This window comes from Osmerus eperlanus, chromosome 18 (genome assembly GCF_963692335.1).
Source record: "Osmerus eperlanus chromosome 18, fOsmEpe2.1, whole genome shotgun sequence".
Lineage (NCBI taxonomy): Eukaryota > Metazoa > Chordata > Actinopteri > Osmeriformes > Osmeridae > Osmerus > Osmerus eperlanus.
In genome coordinates this window covers 4,535,540-4,555,539 of record NC_085035.1, presented here as the reverse complement: position 1 = coordinate 4,555,539, position 20,000 = coordinate 4,535,540, and the positions used below count along the sequence as shown (strand labels likewise).

General features: G+C 46.4%; 4 protein-coding genes across 6 annotated transcripts in view; 1 reads left to right on the top strand and 3 right to left on the bottom strand.

Annotated features, from left to right (window-relative positions):
- Window positions 1–228, bottom strand: part of atp6v1b2 (ATPase H+ transporting V1 subunit B2) — a 4,783-nt gene extending 4,555 nt beyond the window's left edge. Inside the window, exon 1 of the mRNA XM_062484576.1 lies at window positions 23–228. Within this exon, the coding sequence (XP_062340560.1) occupies window positions 23–161 (139 nt within the window). The 5' untranslated portion in view covers window positions 162–228. The remainder of the gene's footprint in view (window positions 1–22) is intronic.
- A 289-nt stretch (window positions 229–517) lies between these two features.
- dusp11 (dual specificity phosphatase 11 (RNA/RNP complex 1-interacting)) lies at window positions 518–3,548 on the bottom strand. 3 transcript variants are annotated; one of them, XM_062484533.1, is made up of 10 exons: window positions 3,339–3,548; window positions 2,905–3,155; window positions 2,747–2,822; window positions 2,458–2,589; window positions 2,209–2,332; window positions 2,045–2,105; window positions 1,915–1,961; window positions 1,709–1,784; window positions 1,483–1,590; window positions 518–1,388 (listed from the first exon to the last, which is right to left on the bottom strand). In XM_062484533.1, exons 2-10 carry the CDS (start codon window positions 2,937–2,939, stop codon window positions 929–931), a joined length of 1,119 nt encoding a protein of 372 aa, XP_062340517.1. In that variant the 5' UTR covers window positions 2,940–3,155; window positions 3,339–3,548; the 3' UTR covers window positions 518–928. The 3 variants fall into 3 exon arrangements, with proteins under 3 accessions (XP_062340517.1, XP_062340515.1, XP_062340516.1); XM_062484531.1 differs by having other exon boundaries at window positions 2,905–3,020; XM_062484532.1 differs by having other exon boundaries at window positions 2,905–3,548.
- A 7,649-nt stretch (window positions 3,549–11,197) lies between these two features.
- casp17 (caspase 17, apoptosis-related cysteine peptidase) lies at window positions 11,198–13,515 on the top strand. The gene is made up of 4 exons (XM_062484108.1): window positions 11,198–11,464; window positions 12,394–12,557; window positions 12,651–12,786; window positions 12,876–13,515. The coding sequence occupies exons 1-4, from the start codon at window positions 11,254–11,256 to the stop codon at window positions 13,187–13,189; spliced, it is 825 nt and encodes a 274-aa protein (XP_062340092.1). The 5' UTR covers window positions 11,198–11,253; the 3' UTR covers window positions 13,190–13,515.
- Window positions 13,516–15,833: 2,318 nt separating this feature from the next.
- tcf7l1a (transcription factor 7 like 1a) overlaps window positions 15,834–20,000 on the bottom strand; it is a 12,309-nt gene continuing 8,142 nt past the window's right edge. Inside the window, exons 4-12 of the mRNA XM_062484120.1 lie at window positions 19,890–19,973; window positions 19,203–19,323; window positions 18,935–19,028; window positions 18,681–18,767; window positions 18,449–18,565; window positions 18,172–18,337; window positions 17,607–17,714; window positions 17,104–17,158; window positions 15,834–16,953 (exon numbers count right to left, since the gene is read on the bottom strand). Of these exons, the coding sequence (XP_062340104.1) occupies window positions 16,373–16,953; window positions 17,104–17,158; window positions 17,607–17,714; window positions 18,172–18,337; window positions 18,449–18,565; window positions 18,681–18,767; window positions 18,935–19,028; window positions 19,203–19,323; window positions 19,890–19,973 (1,413 nt within the window). The 3' untranslated portion in view covers window positions 15,834–16,372. The remainder of the gene's footprint in view (window positions 16,954–17,103; window positions 17,159–17,606; window positions 17,715–18,171; window positions 18,338–18,448; window positions 18,566–18,680; window positions 18,768–18,934; window positions 19,029–19,202; window positions 19,324–19,889; window positions 19,974–20,000) is intronic.

Genomic DNA, 20,000 nt, shown 5'->3' with positions numbered 1-20,000 from the left:
TTTAGTTTAAAAGTCTACATACTCAACCTCGGCTGGGAGATGTAGTCACGGTTAACGGCCAAGGCGTGTTCTCTGGAAGCGGCCGTTTTATTCCCGGTGACAGCTAAAGAGAGCTCATTCATAGCTCCGTTCACCATTCCTCGAAGCGCCTTCATCGCCATGTTTACTACAGTGAGAGCTGCAGTGGGAGATTCGTGACTGTAGAGTGCGCGTGCCCTTCTGCTCGAATTCAGCACTATCTGCTGAACCAGTCTACGGCTGCTGACAAGGTGCTAAATATGCTGTACACAAAAGCTGAATCATTGCCTTCAGTGAAAACATTTATATCTTTCTGCGTTACTTACACATGCGATATTTTTCGTTATTATGTGTCATTTCCTCAGTGAATAATGACCTGAACAGTTGACATGACCATCATGGCAAATGGAAAAACTTCCTGTCCACAACTTTAATGTATGATTCAACTGTAACACTGTCAGATTAAGTTACTGCATAAAAAAAAAAATCAACAATGATGTTGAACCAGCAACCAATGTCTTTATTGGCTTTAATTAAAACATGATAATCACATGGCAGGTGTTAGTAAGCATAGGAAATATAAATTGGCAATGACAGTGGAGCACACATTAAAACACAGGCACTTTATGTAAACCTTATGTTAAAAAAACAAGAAAAAAGGCTTTGTGCCTGGTATAGCCTACTTAATAGTTTCGAAGCCAAATTTCTGGTCATAAAACAAACGCAAGTCCAACAAGCCCTTAAGAGAAAAATGTAGACTCAGCCAAATTCACATAAAAAAAAAGCATTTAATACAAAAACAGCCGACAAAGGAACAGTACTCTATCCCCGCCTGCGACTTGTCTCTCACGCTTTCCTTTTGCGACTATCCTCCATTCCTCTCCCCTCCCCCCCCCACCACCCACCCATCTCAAGTTCTATCGTGGTGTCGGTGGCGATGTTGACTTTTCCTCCTGGGCTCGTCCCTCTCCTCCGAGCGAGGGTTGTGACTGCTAGACCCGCTGCCTCGGAAGCCCTCGGAAGAATAGCGTGGGAGCAGCGGGTAGGGAGGAGCGGACGGCGGGGGGAACGGCCCCCTCCTCCTCTCCTCCTGGGGGTGGAAGCCCCTCCCCCTGCCGTTCTCGTGCCGGGACCCCCCGTACTGGTGGTCTGGTTGCGGGGATTGTCTCCACCACGCCGACTCGGATTGTGCTTGGGGCCTCCACTGGTACCTGGGTATGGGGGACCACATGCCAGGGATGGAGGGCGGGATGAGAGGAGGAGGGTGGCGGGGGCGATGGTGCTGTGGGGGGGGGAGCAGGGGAGGGGGGCGGAGGCTGCTGTGTAGGGTCCGAGGCTGCTGGTGGTTCATCCCCCGTTGGTGGAAAGGCCTGAAGTGGAGGACGACAGACGTGGAAATGAGAAAACGGCGCCGCTGCGGTTAGGGATCATCGGGAGGTCGGTGGGAGTGCTCCGGAAACTTACACTGAGCGGTGACAATTATAGTTGCCGTGCTGTTCTCTCTCCCAGGGCGGGGTCGAGCCTGCCTGGCCTCTGATTGGCTCCTGCTCTGATTCGTCCATGCCCTGATTACTGTAAAGACACAAAAGGTGGGAGGACAGACAGACAACTCATTTAGTCGCACAACAAACGGCTCTAGGAGGAACATGTGTTCTCCCTGATGCCCAGCTAGGAGCTCGGGGACTCTCACCTTCGCTTTGGTCCAGACTGGAGATCCTTCAGGTAGTTCTCCCTCTCTATGGCGTGGCCCCTCGCAGAGTTAAACACTGACAAAATCAACGCCGAGAGCAGACAACTGCGGATTACTCAACTCTCTCCAACCATGGCTTTCCCTTCTCGTTTACAATCTTTCTCTTGTAAACACACACACACACTTCCAAAACAATCAGAACTTACACTTTATAGCCTGTTTTGGATCCAGACCATCCACATCTATCAGGTACCTGGGGACCAAGCAGAAGTTATACAACACCGACTGTGGAAGCCATGGTGAAACAGCCAAACACACCACCTGACCTGTATTCACCTGCAGACGAGGTAGCCCGTGCGGTTCAAACCATGGGTACAGTGGACTCCAATCAGCTTCTCTGTGAGAGTCACCAGGATATTAGCTTTTGGTATTGTTCTCTTGTCCTGCTGAATTCGAACATGACCTCATCCCCAATGGTTAGTTGTTGGTTGTGCACTTACCATTGTCTGCGTTGTCTTGTAGGAACTTGCGTACAGCCCGTTTGAAGCTGAGGATTGTGGGGTCGCAGGGAACTTCATGACCAGCCGTGAAGATCTTCAGGTAGAACAGTGAGTCTGGTAAATCCTAAACATCCACGCCAAGAGATATTGTTGAGAAAATGAAGCAGAAAGTGGTGTACACTTCTATGTATGTGTGTGAGAGTGAGTGTGTGTGTGTGTGTGTGTGTGTGTGTGTGTGTGTGTGTGTACCACTGGTTTGTAGTAGCGTGTGGTATAGGTGAGGTCTATAATCAAGCCCAACTCCTGTTTCTCTTTACTAAGAGCAGTCAGCAGCTCCTTGGGACCAAACACGTCAGAACTCTGAACATGGCGATTCAGCGACTGTAACCACACAGACACAGACAGATATCCTCGTTCAATCAACCTCTAACACAATTAACTAAACGATGGATTCATTGACAGGATTTTGTTGTGCCATTAACATGGTTCAGACCTTAAAGCTGTCAGGTGAAAAGGAAAAAACGTGACCGTTTCTGACCTGTTTCAAGGGAACCTTGAAAGCAATGAACCGAGTCCCGGGAATCTTCTTGCCTACGGCCTTGTAGTCCAACCACCTGTGGGAGTGTAAACATCCTGTCAAATGCCTACAGTCGTTGGACAGTCGGCTATAGATTAGGCTGAGTCTGTTTATTTTACCTGTCCGGAATCCCGTTTTTATTCGTTGGAGGCATCTGTATATGTTTACCAGTTCTGTAACTAGTTGATACGTCACTGTATGTAGCAACTAGAAGTCGATGGAGTAAAAATGATGGCTGAGAAGCAAAAGCGAATTGAGATGAGACCGTGTGTGCGCTGCTCCGGTCCGACTGTACTGCTACTATCAGGTGGCTAGATTGTGGCTACGCCAGACGTTAGTTGGTCTTCTGTCCTTGATGATTCGACATGCACTGACATTAAAATGAACTACTACTAGTAGTGTTTTTTAAATTAATTTCCCCAATAATACCTGGTGCTTGCTGACATCGTAATAGTTTGCGAGCTTGCCGCACAGCTAGCACAGCTAGCACAACAGAGCTATCTCTAATGGACCGACTGCTATAATAATAATACTAGCTGGCTAGGCTACTTACTTTGTATCTCATCACGTAAATACATGAACACGTTCCATCATCACAAGTTAAACGACCCGAGACAACTCAAAACGGTCAAAACGAGGATAGAGAACAGAATCCAAAACATTCGTCTTTTTCGTAAAAGTAAAATGACAATGTGGGTGTCAACCCCCCTGCTACCGTGCCACTGCTAGTACATTTTTCCACGTTACTCGGCAGCATGTGGATGACGTAGGATCTTGGAAGCCTTTTGACTGCCATCTACAGGTCGCCTCGGTGTACAGCAAGAATCACTGAAATCACTGAAAGAAAACGTCAAGACAACTAGTTTTCATGGTGAAGGGTTTAATATATGTAAACATGTTGTCATGGACAGTATATTTAAAAAAAATATATATATATCGTGACTATATTTGATGCAAATATGACATTCTTAACAGTGCATTGATCAGGAATATCATATCCAATCGTGGGTGTGACGGCAATAGGGGTTATGCGCAACATTCTTCCGGGTTCTACAAAACAGATGTAACTACTTCCGGCCGTCCGCTACTGATGTAAACACAGCGTAGTAATGGCCACCTTCGGTGTTTACAGGAGCTAACGTTACCCTTAATTACAATTTCCGATGTACACCGTATTGCCAAACGGACGTCCAGAGCCCCGAGTACTCTGTTAGACAAGGTATTTAAGTTTTACGCCTTCTCATTTATTCATAATTATGAAGGTATGTAATAGGGATGAGCGAACGATGCCTTGTGAAGCTTTGGTGGTTTCTTCCGGATTGTGCCGGCCCAAAGAGCCGAACTATCGGCGCATTGAAAATGAACAGCGTCATATAGCAGCCGTTTAAACTGGCTGAATGAGGCGTAGTGGTTGTCTCCGACGGTAGACTACCCTACGTTATTTAATATTTTAATTAAGGCTACATGTGTTCATTTTTATCTGATATTAGTGCTCACACATTAAATTTTTTTGATACATCTGAAGGCCGTTAGAATTATATCATTTTCTCACAGTAAAAGTTAATGAATATCTTCCGAGGCTCCCTGCACTGGGGCGCGAACTCGGGTAACCAGCCTCGCATTATCAATACGTTGTCGTACAACGCTTTAACCAGCTACACCACCGAAAAAGCCGTTACCTGTTGATGCGGGTGGACGGACTTTATACGGTTTTTATATCAATTAAACTAGATTACACAGATTTATTCTTAACATTTGTGATATGTAGGCCTATTGTGAACTGGAGGGACTTTATTTTTACTAATTATTATTACTGTTGACAATGTTGACGAATCATCAACATTTGTTTTCTGGGCACTGTATAGACCAGAATACTGACTGATGGAAGAAACTCGAGCGATGCTTGGTGCTGCTTCTCTGGCAATGTGAGATTTGTCTTTAACCCTTGTGTTATCTTCGGGTCATTCTGACCCATCAGTCATTGTGACCCACCTTCGTATTGCGACAGATTTACCGCATACAAAGACAAAGTGAAGCATTTTCTTTTAACAGCTAGGCTGTCTCAGACCCCCCACATTGCAAAGGTTAAAAGAAAATTATTTTAATTTGTTTTTGTATTGGGTAAAATTGGGTAAACACAACGATGGTTCGTTATGAACCTTTGGGTCATGTGAACCGAAGGCAGCACGAGGGTTAACAAGAAGCGGTGGCTTCGTTCCTTCTATGGCTCTGGTTCAGAAGAGCGGCAAAACTTCGAACCAGTTTGTGACGTTTGAAGCATTGAACGTCATCTATCACGTGGTTTCGTAATTTGATACAAGCTCCAAAACACTTTTCCGAAACTGCGTATTGGTTTTGCGACACAAGCATCGATGCGTCAGTGTCATACGTCCCATCCCTAGTATGTAATATGTGTAGCTTTTGCTGATGGCATCGGATATAGCGATAGTGTTAGCTAACTATCAGTAGTTAGTTTAGACTTGTATGCTATCAGTAGTTTAGTCTTTTATTTTTGCTCGCAGACGATTAAAACAGTCAAACGAAGACTGCATTTTAGCGATGGGGTTATAGTACCAACAGTATAATTACTACGATGTCCTGTGTGTTTATGCTGGTCAACCGTTATGTAATCCATCTGACTGTAGGTCTAATGTGTCGACTGTAGGTCTAATGTAGACTGCTGTTCTGGCAGGTGTTTCAGATTTCTAAAATATTGTTAGAATAATGATAAAAGTACTGAGTGGATGAATGCTGTATCTTCTTGTCCACCAGTTTCAAACAAAGACAGGTTGACCGGTACTATCAGTGTCAGAGCAGCTTGTCACAGGTCCATGCAGAAGAATGAAAAACCACACAGCTTGAGAGTAGGCTAATGTTTAAGGATGGGTTTGGGTATTCTGTTCAATTTTGCAGTCTGTTCCAGTTCAATGACTGCAGCATAGCATGCGCTCATCAAGCCTCTCAGAACGAAAATACAGTTAGGTCCATAAGTATTTGGACATTGACACAATTTTCATCATTTTGGCTCTGTATACCACCACAATGGATTTGAAATGAAACAATCAAGATGTGCTTTAAGTGCAGACTTTCAGCTTTAATTTCAGGGTATTTACTTCCAAATCAAGTGAACGGTGTAGGAATTACAATACATTTTATATGTGCCCCCCCCCCTTTTTAAGGGACCAAAAGTAATTGGACAATTGGCTGCTCAGCTGTTCCATGGCCAGGTGTATGTTATTCCCTCATAAAGGGAGTTCGTTATTTCATTGACAAGGAGCAGATAAAAGGTCTAGAGTTCATTTCAAGTATGGTATTTGTGTTTGGAATCTGTTGCTGTCAACTCTCAATATGAAGTCCAAAGAGCTGTCACCATCAGTAAAGCAAGCCATCGTTAGGCTGAAAAATCAAAACAAACCTATCAGAGAGATAGCAAAAACATTAGGTGTGGCCAAATCAACTGTTCAACTGGTACATTCTTAACCCTTGTGTTCTCCTCGGGTCGTTCTGACCCATCAGTCATTGTGACCCACCGTCGTATTGCGACAACTTTACCGCATACAAAAACAAAGTGAAGCATTTTCTTTTAACCGTCGGGCTGTCTCAGACCCCCCACATTGCAAAGGTTAAAAGAAAAGTATTTTTATTTGGTTTTGTATTGGGTAAAATTGGGTAAACACAATGATGGTTCGTTATGAACCTTTGGGTCATGTGACCCGAAGGCAGCACGAGGGTTAAAAAGAAAGAACGCACTGGTGAGCTCAGCAACACCAAAAGACCCGGAAGACCACGGAAAACAACTGTCACAACAGTTGGCCAGATCAAGAACACTCTCCAGGAGGTAGGTGTATCTGTGTCAAAGTCAACAATTAAGAGAAGACTTCACCAGAGTAAATACAGAGGGTTCACCACAAGATGTAAACCATTGGTGAGTCTCAAAAACAGGAAGACCAGATCAGAGTTTGCCAAAAAACATCTAAAAGAGCCTGTACAGTTCTGGAACAACATCCTATGGACAGATGAGACCAAGATCAACTTGTACCAGAATGATGGGAAGAGAAGAGTATGGAGAAGGGAAGGAACTGCTCATGATCCAAAGCATACCACCTCATCAGTGAAGCATGGTGGAGGTAGTGTTATGGCGTGGGCCTGTATGGCTGCCAATGGAACTGGTTCCCTTGTATTTATCGATGATGTGACTGCTGACAAAAGCAGTAGGATGAATTCTGAAGTGTTTCGGGCAATATTATCTGCTCAGATTCAGCCAAATGCTTCAGAACTCATAGGACGGCGCTTCACAGTGCAGATGGACAATGACCCGAAGCATACTGCGAAAGCAACCAAAGAGTTTTTTATGGCAAAGTAGTGGAATGTTCTGCAATGGCCAAGTCAATCACCTGACCTAAATCCAATTGAGCATGCATTTCACTTGCTAAAGACAAAACTGAAGGGAAAATGCCCCAAGAACAAGCAGGAACTGAAGACAGTTGCAGTAGAGGCCTGGCAGAGCATCACCAGGGACGAAACCCAGCGTCTGGTGATGTCTATGGGTTCCAGACTTCAGGCTGTCATTGACTGCAAAGGATTTGCAACCAAGTATTAAAAGTGACAATTAGATTTATGATTATGTTAGTTTGTCCAATTATTTTTGGTCCCTTAAAAAAGGGGGGGCCACATATAAAATGTGTTGTAATTCCTACACCGTTCACCTGATTTGGATGTAAATACCCTGAAATTAAAGCTGAAAGTCTGCACTTAAAGCACATCTTGATTGTTTCATTTCAAATCCATTGTGGTGGTATACAGAGCCAAAATGATGAAAATTGTGTCAATGTCCAAATACTTATGGACCTAACTGTATTTACATTACAACTGCTTTCATTTGACCATGAGCATGTTCTCGACTATGTAAACATTCTTCTGAGACACTTGATAAATGGCTATAGTCTACCTGTTAGTGGAGAAGTAAGGTAATTGGGGCGAAGTTGATTGACAGTAAATCTTTCTATTGCAACATATTTGGTATGGTATACCTCACCTCGTATTGTAATAGACTTGTAGGAAACCCCTTGTCAACAAACGTACCCCAGCAAATTTACTAGGCCAATTCTTAATTCAGCGGTATCTGAATAGTAGCAAAATTCACTTCAAAAACACTTCAAAGGATACATCAGTATCAATGTTTGTCTAATTGACTCTTTGTGTATTTTACACAGATAGTGCTACGTGATTCAGAACCTGTCGTCATGACCTCCAGTCAGTGTTCGTGCAAAGCTGGCACAGCAGTGTGTAATGACACTGCTGCACTGCTCTTTCAGACAGCTCATTACTCAGAGCTCAATATCCAGGTTGTCCCCCCTGTTCATGCCTGCACAGAAACTGAACAACAATAGCACAAGCCCAGAACTACAGTAAGGGTTGAGGCAAATGTACTGTATATGTATGTAAGAGTTAGGCTATGTATGCAGCAATAAAAATGGTAAATTGCTAAAATAAAGTATTGTGATCTAAGGTCAGAAGCATTTTGAGGTGCAGCGTAATATAGTGGAGACTCAGTTTATTTTCCGAGTGGTAAATGGGACTGCACCCGACTACATCAAGTCTCTCCTCCAGCCTTACACCCCCACCCGCCAACTACGGTCTTCTTCTGACAACCGTCTGGTGGTCCCACCGCTCAAGAGTGCCCGGTCCCAACACAAGCTCTTCTCCTGTCTGGCCCCCCAATGGTGGAATCAATTCCCCACCTCCATCAGAGACACTGACTGTCTCCCCACGTTCAAGAAAAGGCTCAAGACGCACTTGTTCCGGTACTTAGGAATGATTGGCTGGACCTGATGTTAGTTTCCTCCAGGATCACAATGACTCTTATTGAGAAACTTGTTGCTCTTGTTGGTTAGTTGTAACTGACTTAAAGTTATTGTACTCGCTGTGAATTATATTATTGTTGCTTGCTTTTTCTACAGGTACACACGTGCACTTCTGAAGTTCATGTTGTTTAATTGTAACTTGTCTAAACATGCTCTTATGGTTCTTCCCTTTGGGACTTATTTGGTTTTTCACAATGTATGCTTCATGTTTTGGCTACCCGCAATGTTTGGGGCTATCTCGTTGTTATGATCAGTGACCTATGCACTTTTGTAAAGCTCTCTCTTGGAAGTCGCTTTGGATAAAAGCGTCTGCTAAATGCATAAATGTAACTATCCCTCCAACGTCAACAGCTGCAAAGTTCCATAGTCTTCGGGTCTTTTACCAAATGATGGAGTGGAAAGGGGGAAGTGAACGTATGGACCAAAAGACTGGGGGTGGCATGTTTTGGATGGGAGATTTATGCCAATAATGACCATCAGGTCATTGGCAGAAGGATGATTGGATGAAGATTGGGCCGATGTATTTGTCATATGAATGGTGTTTATGCCTATTCAAATTAGAGCATATTCAATAAGTGGAGCTCATGTGCATATTCAAATTACTTTCAAAATAAACTTGTAATAAAAAGTTACTTTTCATTTATACTTTTACTATGTTAAGTTTTATTGTGGTAGGAGTAAAGGAAAAAATTAAGCCTATTTGGGTGTATTTTGGGCATATTCGATTAGTGTATAGCTCATTTGCATATTAACATTCATTTTTAAAGAAACATTCATTTTTAAAGAAACAAGTACTTGTCATGGGTAGTTTCATTGTGTAGTTTCATTTTGATAGGAGTAAAGGAAAAAAATAGCCCCATTGGGGTGTAATGTTGCCTGGCCTTATTCGCGCACATCTCGTATTGATGAGAATTTAACATATTTCCTCAACTAGGATTTCTTAGGACTTTTAGTATGTTGTTCTGGACACCTCATAGAAATGATCTAAGCTGCAAAAAAAAATGTTTTACAATTAGTCTGTTGTAAAACGCTACTTTGCCTGGACTAATAGTAACAAAGTTACATACTAGCTAGTTATAACAGTTACACAGAAAGAAACACAATATGACAACGAAGTCCAAGTGGACTCAAAGAACGCAGTGTTCGGAAATCAACTGCAACAACTACCAATGTGACAGTATTTATGCCTTTCATCGCTTTCCCAAAGACCCTGACAGGTAAATTTTGTCGGTAGCGTAATCTTATGCACCTGCTAACTTTAACGTTTTTTTTGTCTAGTAGTAGGCTAGTGAACTTAATTCCTTCTAGGAACTGCAGGTCCTAGCCATAGAAACCAGAATGATTTATATGGATATGACAGTAAATTAAAATTAGCTTCTTAAATTAATTTGCTGAATTCATATATTTCATTGATAACTTATTTGTGTATACTGTAGGCTAACGTAATGTGTACTGTAGAGCTAGCGTACCTCCTGGGAAACGGTCTAACGTTAGGCTATTATAACGTTATATAAACTCATCACTTTATTCTTACCTGTCACACTTAGCCTAATGTAGAGAGTAATATAATTTATAAAATGCTTGAACTTCTCTGTCAATATAAGTTCTTTGCATCACCAAGCGCTGCAGATGAGTACGGAAATTAGAAGCGGAAACTATTACATCTGTTTTCCGGTTCGAACGCTGGGCGCTCCGCATAACCCCTATTACTTTCACTCTTCCAGATGGGGCTTCGGCCAACACAGCCTATGGCACAGGAAGAGCAGTAAGAGGATAATGACGTAACGCTACGCCTGCCAGGTACAGTCATGCGTTTTAAGATAAATGTTCACTCCAAACAAGCCGATTGTGATTGTGGACAGACAGACACAAAAACATGACAATAAATCAAAAACATGTGATGAAGAAACACGATTGTCTCATTCAAGTAGAATGATCATTATCTTGGTTCGATTCCCGGCCACGCTCCCAAATGGAACGGACAATTCATAATATTATAAATATAGGCCTAAAGTTCCTGCACATTTTTTTTTTTTTTAATTGTGTGAAATGGCGATTTAAAAAAAAATGGGTATAGGCTAACTTGTACGTTTGTTAGCCTTTTTGCTATGATGCTTGCTATGCAACAACAATATTTCGGTTTTAACTCAACAAACACGAGATAACATTTCACCATAATAGTGTGCTTTGCAACAAAACTGTTACAAGTTCAGTTATTATTTATTTTCATTATTTAGGTTAGGCCCTGTAATTAGCCAACGGAATTTTCAAATCTGTAGGTGGGAGGGCGAAGGGCGTCTCGCCCTGGGTGTAATTCAATGTAGAACCGCCACTGACAGTGAGGAACGCTAGAATGTGAAACAACCTCCTGAGTGGAGAAGCTCAAAGGAAATAACAGAGTTATGCAACGCAGAAACCATCACGGCAGCATGTGATGTACGCTAGAGGATCCAGGCCATAAATGGCTGCCAGGTGTTAAAAAAGGCGTGTCTCTACCTGTAATCCACTGATTGCCGGTTAGAGGTACATAAAGGTAGTTGCTGCACGAGGAGTCAGACCAAGTCAACCTCCCTGGATCTCCTCTCTCTGTACAAGACCGTATCCATGTGGAAGGCTATGAGTCGCGGTGAGAAGGAGGTAAACCGGGCAGTACTGGTGTCCGTGGAAACGTTCGACCCTGGAGTTGAGTTGTCCAGGAGACCAGGAGCCGGCAGAGACACAAAGAGACTCCACCGCGTTCTGAGGAAGCTCGGCTTCAAAGTGGACATACACTCTGACCTCACCGCCCGGGAGATCTACGCACTCTTTCAGAAAGGTATGGCATACATACATTCATGTGATGGCACACCATCGACCACAGTTCCTTGCTGTTTGCGCGCTGCATCCTGTTATCCTACACATAATGAATATGTATGTGATGATTTGCATAATTTACATTTTACATTTAGTCATTTAGCAGACGCTCTTATCCAGAGCGACTTACAGTAAGTACAGGGACATTCTCCCCAAGGCAAGTAGGGTGAAGTGCCTTGCGAAAGGAATACATGATTAAAGATCCCAATGTCAATCTCTGGTCTTATTGTCTGATTCAGGACTGATCCTCAATAAAGACAATTCTAATATTAATATTCTTCCACTGGATGTTTCTAGGTCAATGGTAATCGACTGTGTCTGACACAGCTTAGCCTGGACCTAAGGATCTTTTGTTTTGCTTGCAGAGTATCGTTTCTCATCATCATCAGTCATGTTTACGCAAGGTTATTAATGATGGGTCAGAGTCCACTGCAGAAACAAACACATCCAGTAGACTTTCAGAACTATCACGCCCTTTAACAGCAACCAAGTTGTCCCTGGTAAATATATGAGATCCTTCAAGTTGTCACCACATGAAGGACACACACCGTAGATAGATGGATAAGCAAAGATTACTCTTCAAGTTAAGGGTGAGACTGAAATATGTCGACGTGTTAGCACAGAATGTTCTGGCAGGGTGCCATGACTCATGCATGTAGACAGAAAGAGCAGAAACAGGTACAGCGCTCGACCTCGACTGAGTGGATACGCCTGTTTAATAAAGACTGTTCAAGCAGAAGTCTCGACTCCTGGCGTGCGAGGGCCTAGCCCCGCCTTGCAAGCACAGGTGACAGACGAGGCGAGCGAACCAGCTGTTCTGACAGCGTGTCATCGGCGATTATGTCACAGGGCAAAACCTGATGTTCTGGACTCTTGTGCCCCATCATTTAGAGAGCAAGAAAACAGTGGAGGGCTGTTTCCTGGCGGTGTTTTCGACGCACGGAGAGGAAGGGTGTGTGTTCGGAGCGGACGGGGAGCCAGTCAGACTGTCTCGCATTTTCAGCTACTTCAACAACCCACACATGGAGGGCAAGACCAAGATGTTCTTCATCCAGGTTGGTGTTCTGCTCCTCGCCCTCATCATCACCATCATCATCACACATGACACACGGTAACACAAAGTCGTAACAAATCGTCTGTCTCTCCAGGCATGTCGAGGACATGAGTTGGACGCTGGGGTCGAGGTGGAGACCGATGCGGCAGGAAGCGAGGACACGGAGGATACCTTTGCGCAATACCAGTCCATTCCCATAGATACAGCCGTGATGTACGCCACAGTACCAGGTGAGCCATACCTCCTCGTTGAAAACACCCAGGATGTGAACAACACCACATTACTCTCCATTCATACCCCCTCCCCTTCCTCTTCTCAGGCTACGCAGCGTTCAGTCACCCCCTGGGCGCTGTCTTCCTCCAGACTCTCTGTGACTTGCTGGAGGAGGAGGGGGGGCGTGGCCTGGAGCTAACCCGCCTCACGACACGCCTCTCCCACCGCGTAGCCTTCAGGTTCCAGGCCAAAGGTCGACATCTGGCCGGGAAGAAGGAAATGCCCTGCTTGGTTTCACGGCTGACGAGAGATGTGTTCCCGTTCGCTGAGCCAGGGAAGGAGTGTGAAGAAAAAGGGCTCAGTACCACGTCATTGGTCAGCACAGACAACATCAGACCTCGGAAACACTCCATCAGTTAGTCGGTTGGTTAGTTGGTGTGTGTGTGTGTGTGTGTATGCTTTTAGTGTCATGACCAGGTGTATTGGTGACAATTTCAGACATAGTAGGGTTACCCTACTTGTGCAACGTCTTGTAACTTTTCCAAATTCAATTCTTGCCTGGTAGCTTGGCTCGTCGAATTGATCTTTATCAGAAGATATAACCTTTCCAAGAAATACTCATTTTCTCTGTGAACCTAAAAGTGTTTTGAATATTTTCCGTTTTATAATATGTGTTGCTGTTTAGTGTATGTCTATGAAGTCTATGTATACCCTTTGTTGTGAATAAAGTCAAAAGTATTTTTGAATGCAAAGCTCAAGGTGGGGGGTTATTCGAACTCAGCAAACAAAAGAAACAAGCTCTCCTACCTCCGACAAGGAGGAGACGAGGATGGAGAGGAGAAACTGACAACAGATTTCACCTCAGATTGCATAAGAGTCTGATATATCATCTTAATAATCAGACTATAAACATGCATCCATTAAGTTCGTAGAGCTTCATTCAAGGGCATCAGGACTCACACTGCTAGGTGATGTCCCCCCCCCCCTCCCTTTCTCTCTCAGACACACTTACATAGAAAAGGTATGACCCACCTTCTCTTTCCGCCAAGCTGAAAAACTCTTCTTTCTTAGTATTCATGTCTGGCTCCACTCAAAGCACATCCTGTGTTCGTTAGATTGGAATCATGCTGAGCTCCTCAGCAAATGGACAGGTAGAACCAACAACAGTTATGACAATGATCCAGGGCCATTCCACGATAGGAAATACAACAGAAGTCCCCCAAACAGTGAAATACAGTGAAATTCCCACAAACGTGCCGCTGATGTTACTTTCTGTCCCTCAGGCCTCAACTGTGCACATTCCGTTCCTGTCATGCCAAAATATGCTTCTCTGCTCAAACTTGAAGTCTGTCATATTAATTGCAGTCTGCAGATGCTTTTATTTGGATCAAACGGTCTTAACAAGCAAATACACATCACTTGATTTCCGTGGCAACAGCAACGGTATGTATTTATGAAACTTGAACGTTTCGTGTAACCGAGTATTCACAATTGTGGATTGCACAGAAGTGTTTTTGGTTTTGTAGCGCAATCAGACATGGCATTTACAGGTTAATAGGCTGCAGTATTGTCTCGGATGTGTACATGTGTTTGGTATGTCTGATATCTTGTTTGGGCCTTAGCTTGACTCACTTGAATGAATCCCTTTTCAACATCTGAAACGCCTTCTTTCAGCTTTATGATGTCGGCCTACCAATTACAAACAGGTTGGTTCCCGGATAAACTACAGCTGCTTGTCATGTGTACCTTATTTGACAATTCCTGACAACTTGCAAGGCAGTTTTTACATTTACATTACATTTAGTCATTTAGCAGACGCTCTTATCCAGAGCGACTTACAGTAAGTACAGGGACATTCCCCCTGAGGCAAGTAGGGTGAAGTGCCTTGCCCAAGGACACAACGTCAGTTTGCATGACCGGGAATCGAACTGGCAACCTTCGGATTACTAGCCCGATTCCCTCACCGCTTCAGGTGGCTCTACTTTTTCTCAGAATCAAAAGCAAAAGTAAGTTCAGTTGAGCAAACCTAATTAGGGAATAATAAAAACTGATACCAGACATCCATATACTGACAACTGTTTTATTAGTGTACCAAAGGCTGATACACCCAGTACTGTAGCCTATACACAGTCTTTTGACAAGTAATCTTATGAGGAAACAAGCTGCACAATTACGAAATTCTGGTCACAATGTCACACCTTGAAAAAAAAATGTTTGTGACCAATAATATTCAATTTTCTCTATATTATTGACCAGATTCTTTTATCTTATCACAGTGTAATGTGTGTGACAAGTTTACACGAAACCGGAGTCGTCTTTGCCTACATTGCATCTTTTACTTGAGACTACACTATCTAATCCCACCAGCAGAGGGCAGTAGAGAAACAGAAATGGGGACAGAAATAGCAACGACTCCAGATATATAAAAAACCATGCAAACCACCAAGCCTAATCCGGCCGCGAGTGAATTCAGTCCAGATGTCCCTTTAAATTGTCACTTCTGGTTAATTCCAAAGTTAGGCTCAATCAACCATGTCTCAACCGCCGTGTATTTCTGTCTTTTGGCCCAGAGACACGGAGGTGTTTAGGTTGGCCACGTTCTAGGGCACCGTTTGAGAACGAGGAGAGGCTGTCTGTAATCTAAGACAGCTTGTTTGTCTCCAGTGTGTGTCTGAGGTGGGTTCCATAATAGCACGTTGCCAAGTATACACATCTCCAGGATTAGAGCTCCTGTAGATCTGTCCTGAGAAGGTGAGTTTTTTCTCCCCCCTTTAAACCTCTCCTCACACATCCTTCTGTGGTCGACCATCTCTTCACGGAGGACGTTTAATTCTGGGGACGCACTGACATACACAGTCAAATGCAGTGTGGTGCAGGCCTAATGAGTTGTAATCACCAGGTTCGCTACATTGCACAGCAATCAGAGCCAAGAGTATCTCAGACACACACAGCTGTTTCATCGTCGAACTCGGTGACACCAACAATTCAGGATTGCTGACACCAACACGCCTCACAAGCACACACACACACACACACACACACACACAAATCATCACAGACACGCTTCAGAGAAAATGGATGTTTATTATCATCACATGGGAGGCAGGGCTTTACAAAACAAGAACAGAGCTGGTCTACTCAAAAACTACCATCAAACATAAGATGAAACTAAAACTTACAGCCATTTTTGTTTTGATTTCCATTAAAAATGATTTTTTTTACATGTGTCATTTATAAGTTGAACATTGAGAAATTATAAAAAGGTAACAATTCTGAAAAATAGAGGTTTACAAAAAAATACATTGTTTCATGAAGACAAGTTAGAAAGAGGTGATCAAATATTGACCGATATTTTTTTTCTTTCCTTTTCATACTAATATAAAGGGTGGTCTATTAACTATAAAAAGGGTTAAAAAAAAAAAAAAAAAAAAAGCTCACTTGCAGCTTTTAAAAGCGAGGTAAAAAAGATGGGAGTGGGTAGATATCCCCCCCCCAAGGCACTGACTCCTGGCCAGATGTGACCTCAGCCATCTGTGGCTGAGGCAAGGACAGCTGGTCCTAGACCTGCCCTTAGGGCTAACACTACACAGCTCCCCGAGCGCTTCAGTGATTGGTTCGGGTGACCAGAGAGAGGGGCTGGGACTGCGTTAAGGCACGCTGGGAGCTCAGCACCGATTGGTGGAGGGAGCTCGGAGGCGGGGCCAGGGCGGGGGGGAAGGCGAACGGACGGGAGAGGAGGGGAGGAGTCTTGCTGCTGGAGGAGGAGGAGGAGCCTATCTGGGGGGAGTAGGAGGGGTGAGAGGAGGAGGGGGAGGAGGAGGTATGACCTGAGGGCTTGCCGGCGCGGAGCGCGTGAGACTGAGCGTGGCTTTGGGGCTGCAAGTGTACGTCCCTGTGCGGGCGGTGGGGCTTGGTGGTGAGGGAGAGGGGCTGGACCTGCTCGGCGTGCACGTGCTCGCCGTGGCTCGGCGCGTGCGTGTGCTCGGTGTGGGTGGGCGCCGGCGCCGCCGGCGAGGCCAGCGCCGTGGTGGGCGTCGCCGGCGAGTCCAGCGAGGAGGCGGGGCTGGCCTGGGAGAGGTGGGTGTGCGTCAGGTGGGGGTGAGCGTGCGAGGCGCTCTGCTTTTCCTGAGAGCCGAACGACACGCAGGACTTCTTGGGCTGCGGGGAGAAGTGCTCTGTGGGGTCTGAAAACACACACACAGACACACAGAGACACAATCGAGTTAGTGACACCAGCTCAACAGAGCCAGGCTTACGTCAGCTACTTTCCCTGAGGTAAGCCGGGCTTACGGGGGTAAACAGGCTTCAGGAAACCGGGCCCGGGCGCTACTTACCGTCGGGCAGAGCAGAATCACACTTGTTATCCCTCTTCCTCTTCTTCCTCTTCCCCTGCAAAGTCCAAACAAAACAACAACAACATCAGCCTCGACACGATGTCGACCCGACGCTACACACACACACTGGGAAGCGTTACACGAGACATGTCAAAACGACGATTGCCCAAAAGGCGAAACGATGAATGAGGACTCTGATCTGTCTAGTCCGGCAGCTCCAGTAGATAGCAACGTCCGCTGAGGGGATACTAGCAGCTAGTTAGCCGATGGCGCACACACCCTTTTGACAACACGTCAATTAAATATGAGTGCGATCACCCAGTCTCCAGGCGTGGTTTTATAATGGGCGTTATGGGCAAGACGGCACGGACTTTGGTTCGGCCTGTGGCGTGTACTGACACAGACGTGTGTGTGTGTGTGTGTACTGATATAGCGGTTGTGTGGATGTGGGTCATGTGAGTGTGTGTACGTGCACAGGGGGGTGTGTGTGTGCGTGTACTCACGTAGTTGTCTCTGGCTGACCAGCCAGGGTAGAGCTGAGAGTGGAGCTGCCTCTCTTTGCGGGCCAGGTCGTAGTACTTGGCCTGCTCCTCTCTGGACAGAGAGTGCCACTGTGGAGAGACAAGAGCAGCCAGGTTCAGCACACTGCAGAGTGCGTTACATCGACACGCTGCCGAGCGTGGATTACAGCAGGCGCGCGAGCTCACTGGGGACGCGAGCTCCCGAATCCGAAACAGGGAGTCGGGCGACGACGATCGCCTTTCGATGGCCTCGCCGCACGCGCCAACGCGGCGCCACGCAGCAGAGAGAAGCTAGCCGCTAGCCTGCGTCTCCCCGAGGCAGAGCAGCTTCGGTCATCGTTATATGCGGGGTCTGACTGGAGAATGGGATCGTCCCCACCCCCCCCCCCCGCCCCGCCCCCGCCCCCTCCCAGAGTCCAGTGTACGTGCGAGATTCCACAGTCACACTACACTAACGCCACGGGCCTATAATCTAACACGCACACGCGTACGCGCGCTCGGCGTCCAACACAGCAGACAGCACACGCACGCACACACACACACTCACCCGGCGGCCCAAGATCTGGTTGATGGCGGCGCTCTCCTTCAGGGTGCACTCTGACACCACCTTGGCCCTCTGCTCCTTCATGTACAGCATGAAGGCGTTCAGGGGCTTCTTGATGTGAGGCCTCTTCTCCTCCTCCTTCTCCTTCTGGGCCGGGGACACGCTCTTCCTGCGGGACGCCCCCCACACACACACACGGCTTAGTCAGTGTGTGTGTGTGTGTGTGTGTGAGGGAGCTGTGGAGACGGAAGGGGCTTTTCCGACCGAGCGGTGGGCCTACCCGTGCTGGTTGCCGTCTCGGGGCTCCTGCTTGATCGCCGTGGTGACGATGGCCGGGTGGGGGATGGACGACTGGGGGGGCGGGACCAGGTGGGGGGAGAAGCGACTGGACACCAGGCTGTCAATCAGAATCGACGGGCGGGTCATTGGGTTGTAACGTTTTAAACGGCGCTTGGCTGTTCCAGCGACGGAACATGATGGGTTTATGATTGCGCGCGCACACGCACACACACCTGGACATGGAGGCGTTCATGGCGAGCGCTGCGGGATAGGAGGGTCTGAAGCTCCCGCCGGGGAGAGAGTACATCGACTGGCCCTGCCTGGAGAGAGACAAACAAGATGGACCGCGTTACAACCCAACAGTCATGATCAGCAACACTTAACCGTCCAGCCCAGTGTATGTGTGTGTGTGTGTGTGTGTGTGTGGGGGGGACTCACAGCCAGCCCAGTGTGTGAGTGAGTGTGTGTGTGTGTGGGGGGGACTCACAGCCAGCCCAGGTGGTGAGGGATCTGGGCCATGCTCCCGGGAGAGAGAGGGTAGTAGGGCGACAATTCGGCTGGGTGAGGCGTCCGGGAGATCCCTGTGTGGGGGGTGGGGAGAGCAGGGTCACTAATGCTGGCACCAGAGCCACGGCAGACATGAACAGGCGCCGTTATGACCAAATGGCTCCAGTGGGGGGGGGGGGGGGGGGGGGGAGTGGAGATGATGGGAGGAGGGGTTGGAGAGGAGAGAGAGCAAAGAGGGTGGTCCATACCTGCGGTGTCCGGAGAGAGGTGAGGAGGGGGGGTCCTGGGGGGGAAGGGGTCAGGACTGTAGGACAGCAGGGGGGACATGTGGGACATGTGGGGGTGCTGCACCACTGGTACCTTATTAGACTGCGGGGAGGGGGGGAGTGGAGAGAGAGAGAAACAGAGAGGGAGAGAGACAAAGAGAGAGAGAGAGAGAGAGAGAGAGAGAGAACAAAAGTTAGTCAGTCTCGTTTTGTGCATTTGTGACCACCAGGTGTCACTCTCTCCCTCTTTACATAATCAGACCTTACGCAATCCTCACACCAGTGTCACTATCGCTGGCATCCTTCACAACATACTGCCATCTCTTGCACTCTCACACACGCTCGCGGATTTTGCAGCAAACACAAGCCCATAGAGGTGTGTTCATCCACACACGCGCGCACACACACACACACACACACAAGGTGTCAAAGTCGTCAGTGTGTGTGGGCGGGTTAGCACTAGCTGGGCTGAGCATTCCAGAGTCTGTCTGTCTGTCAAGGGTAAGGGAGGTTGTGTGTGCGTGTGTTTTTGTGTGTGCGTGTGCGGAGGGTGAAAAAGGTCAAGAGTTGGGTCAACTGAGTGCTGTATGAGTATGTCTGAGAGCGCTCCTTACTGTCTGGTCAAGGCACACACACACTTCCCAAATGTGTTCTGAATGGGAGCCTCACCATGTGAGTTGGGGTGGGAGAGCGGGGGTCTTTGAGAGCTGCACTTCCAGGTACATCCAGGAGGGGCCACTGCATCTGTAAGTACTGTAGAGAGAGAGAGAGACAGAGAGA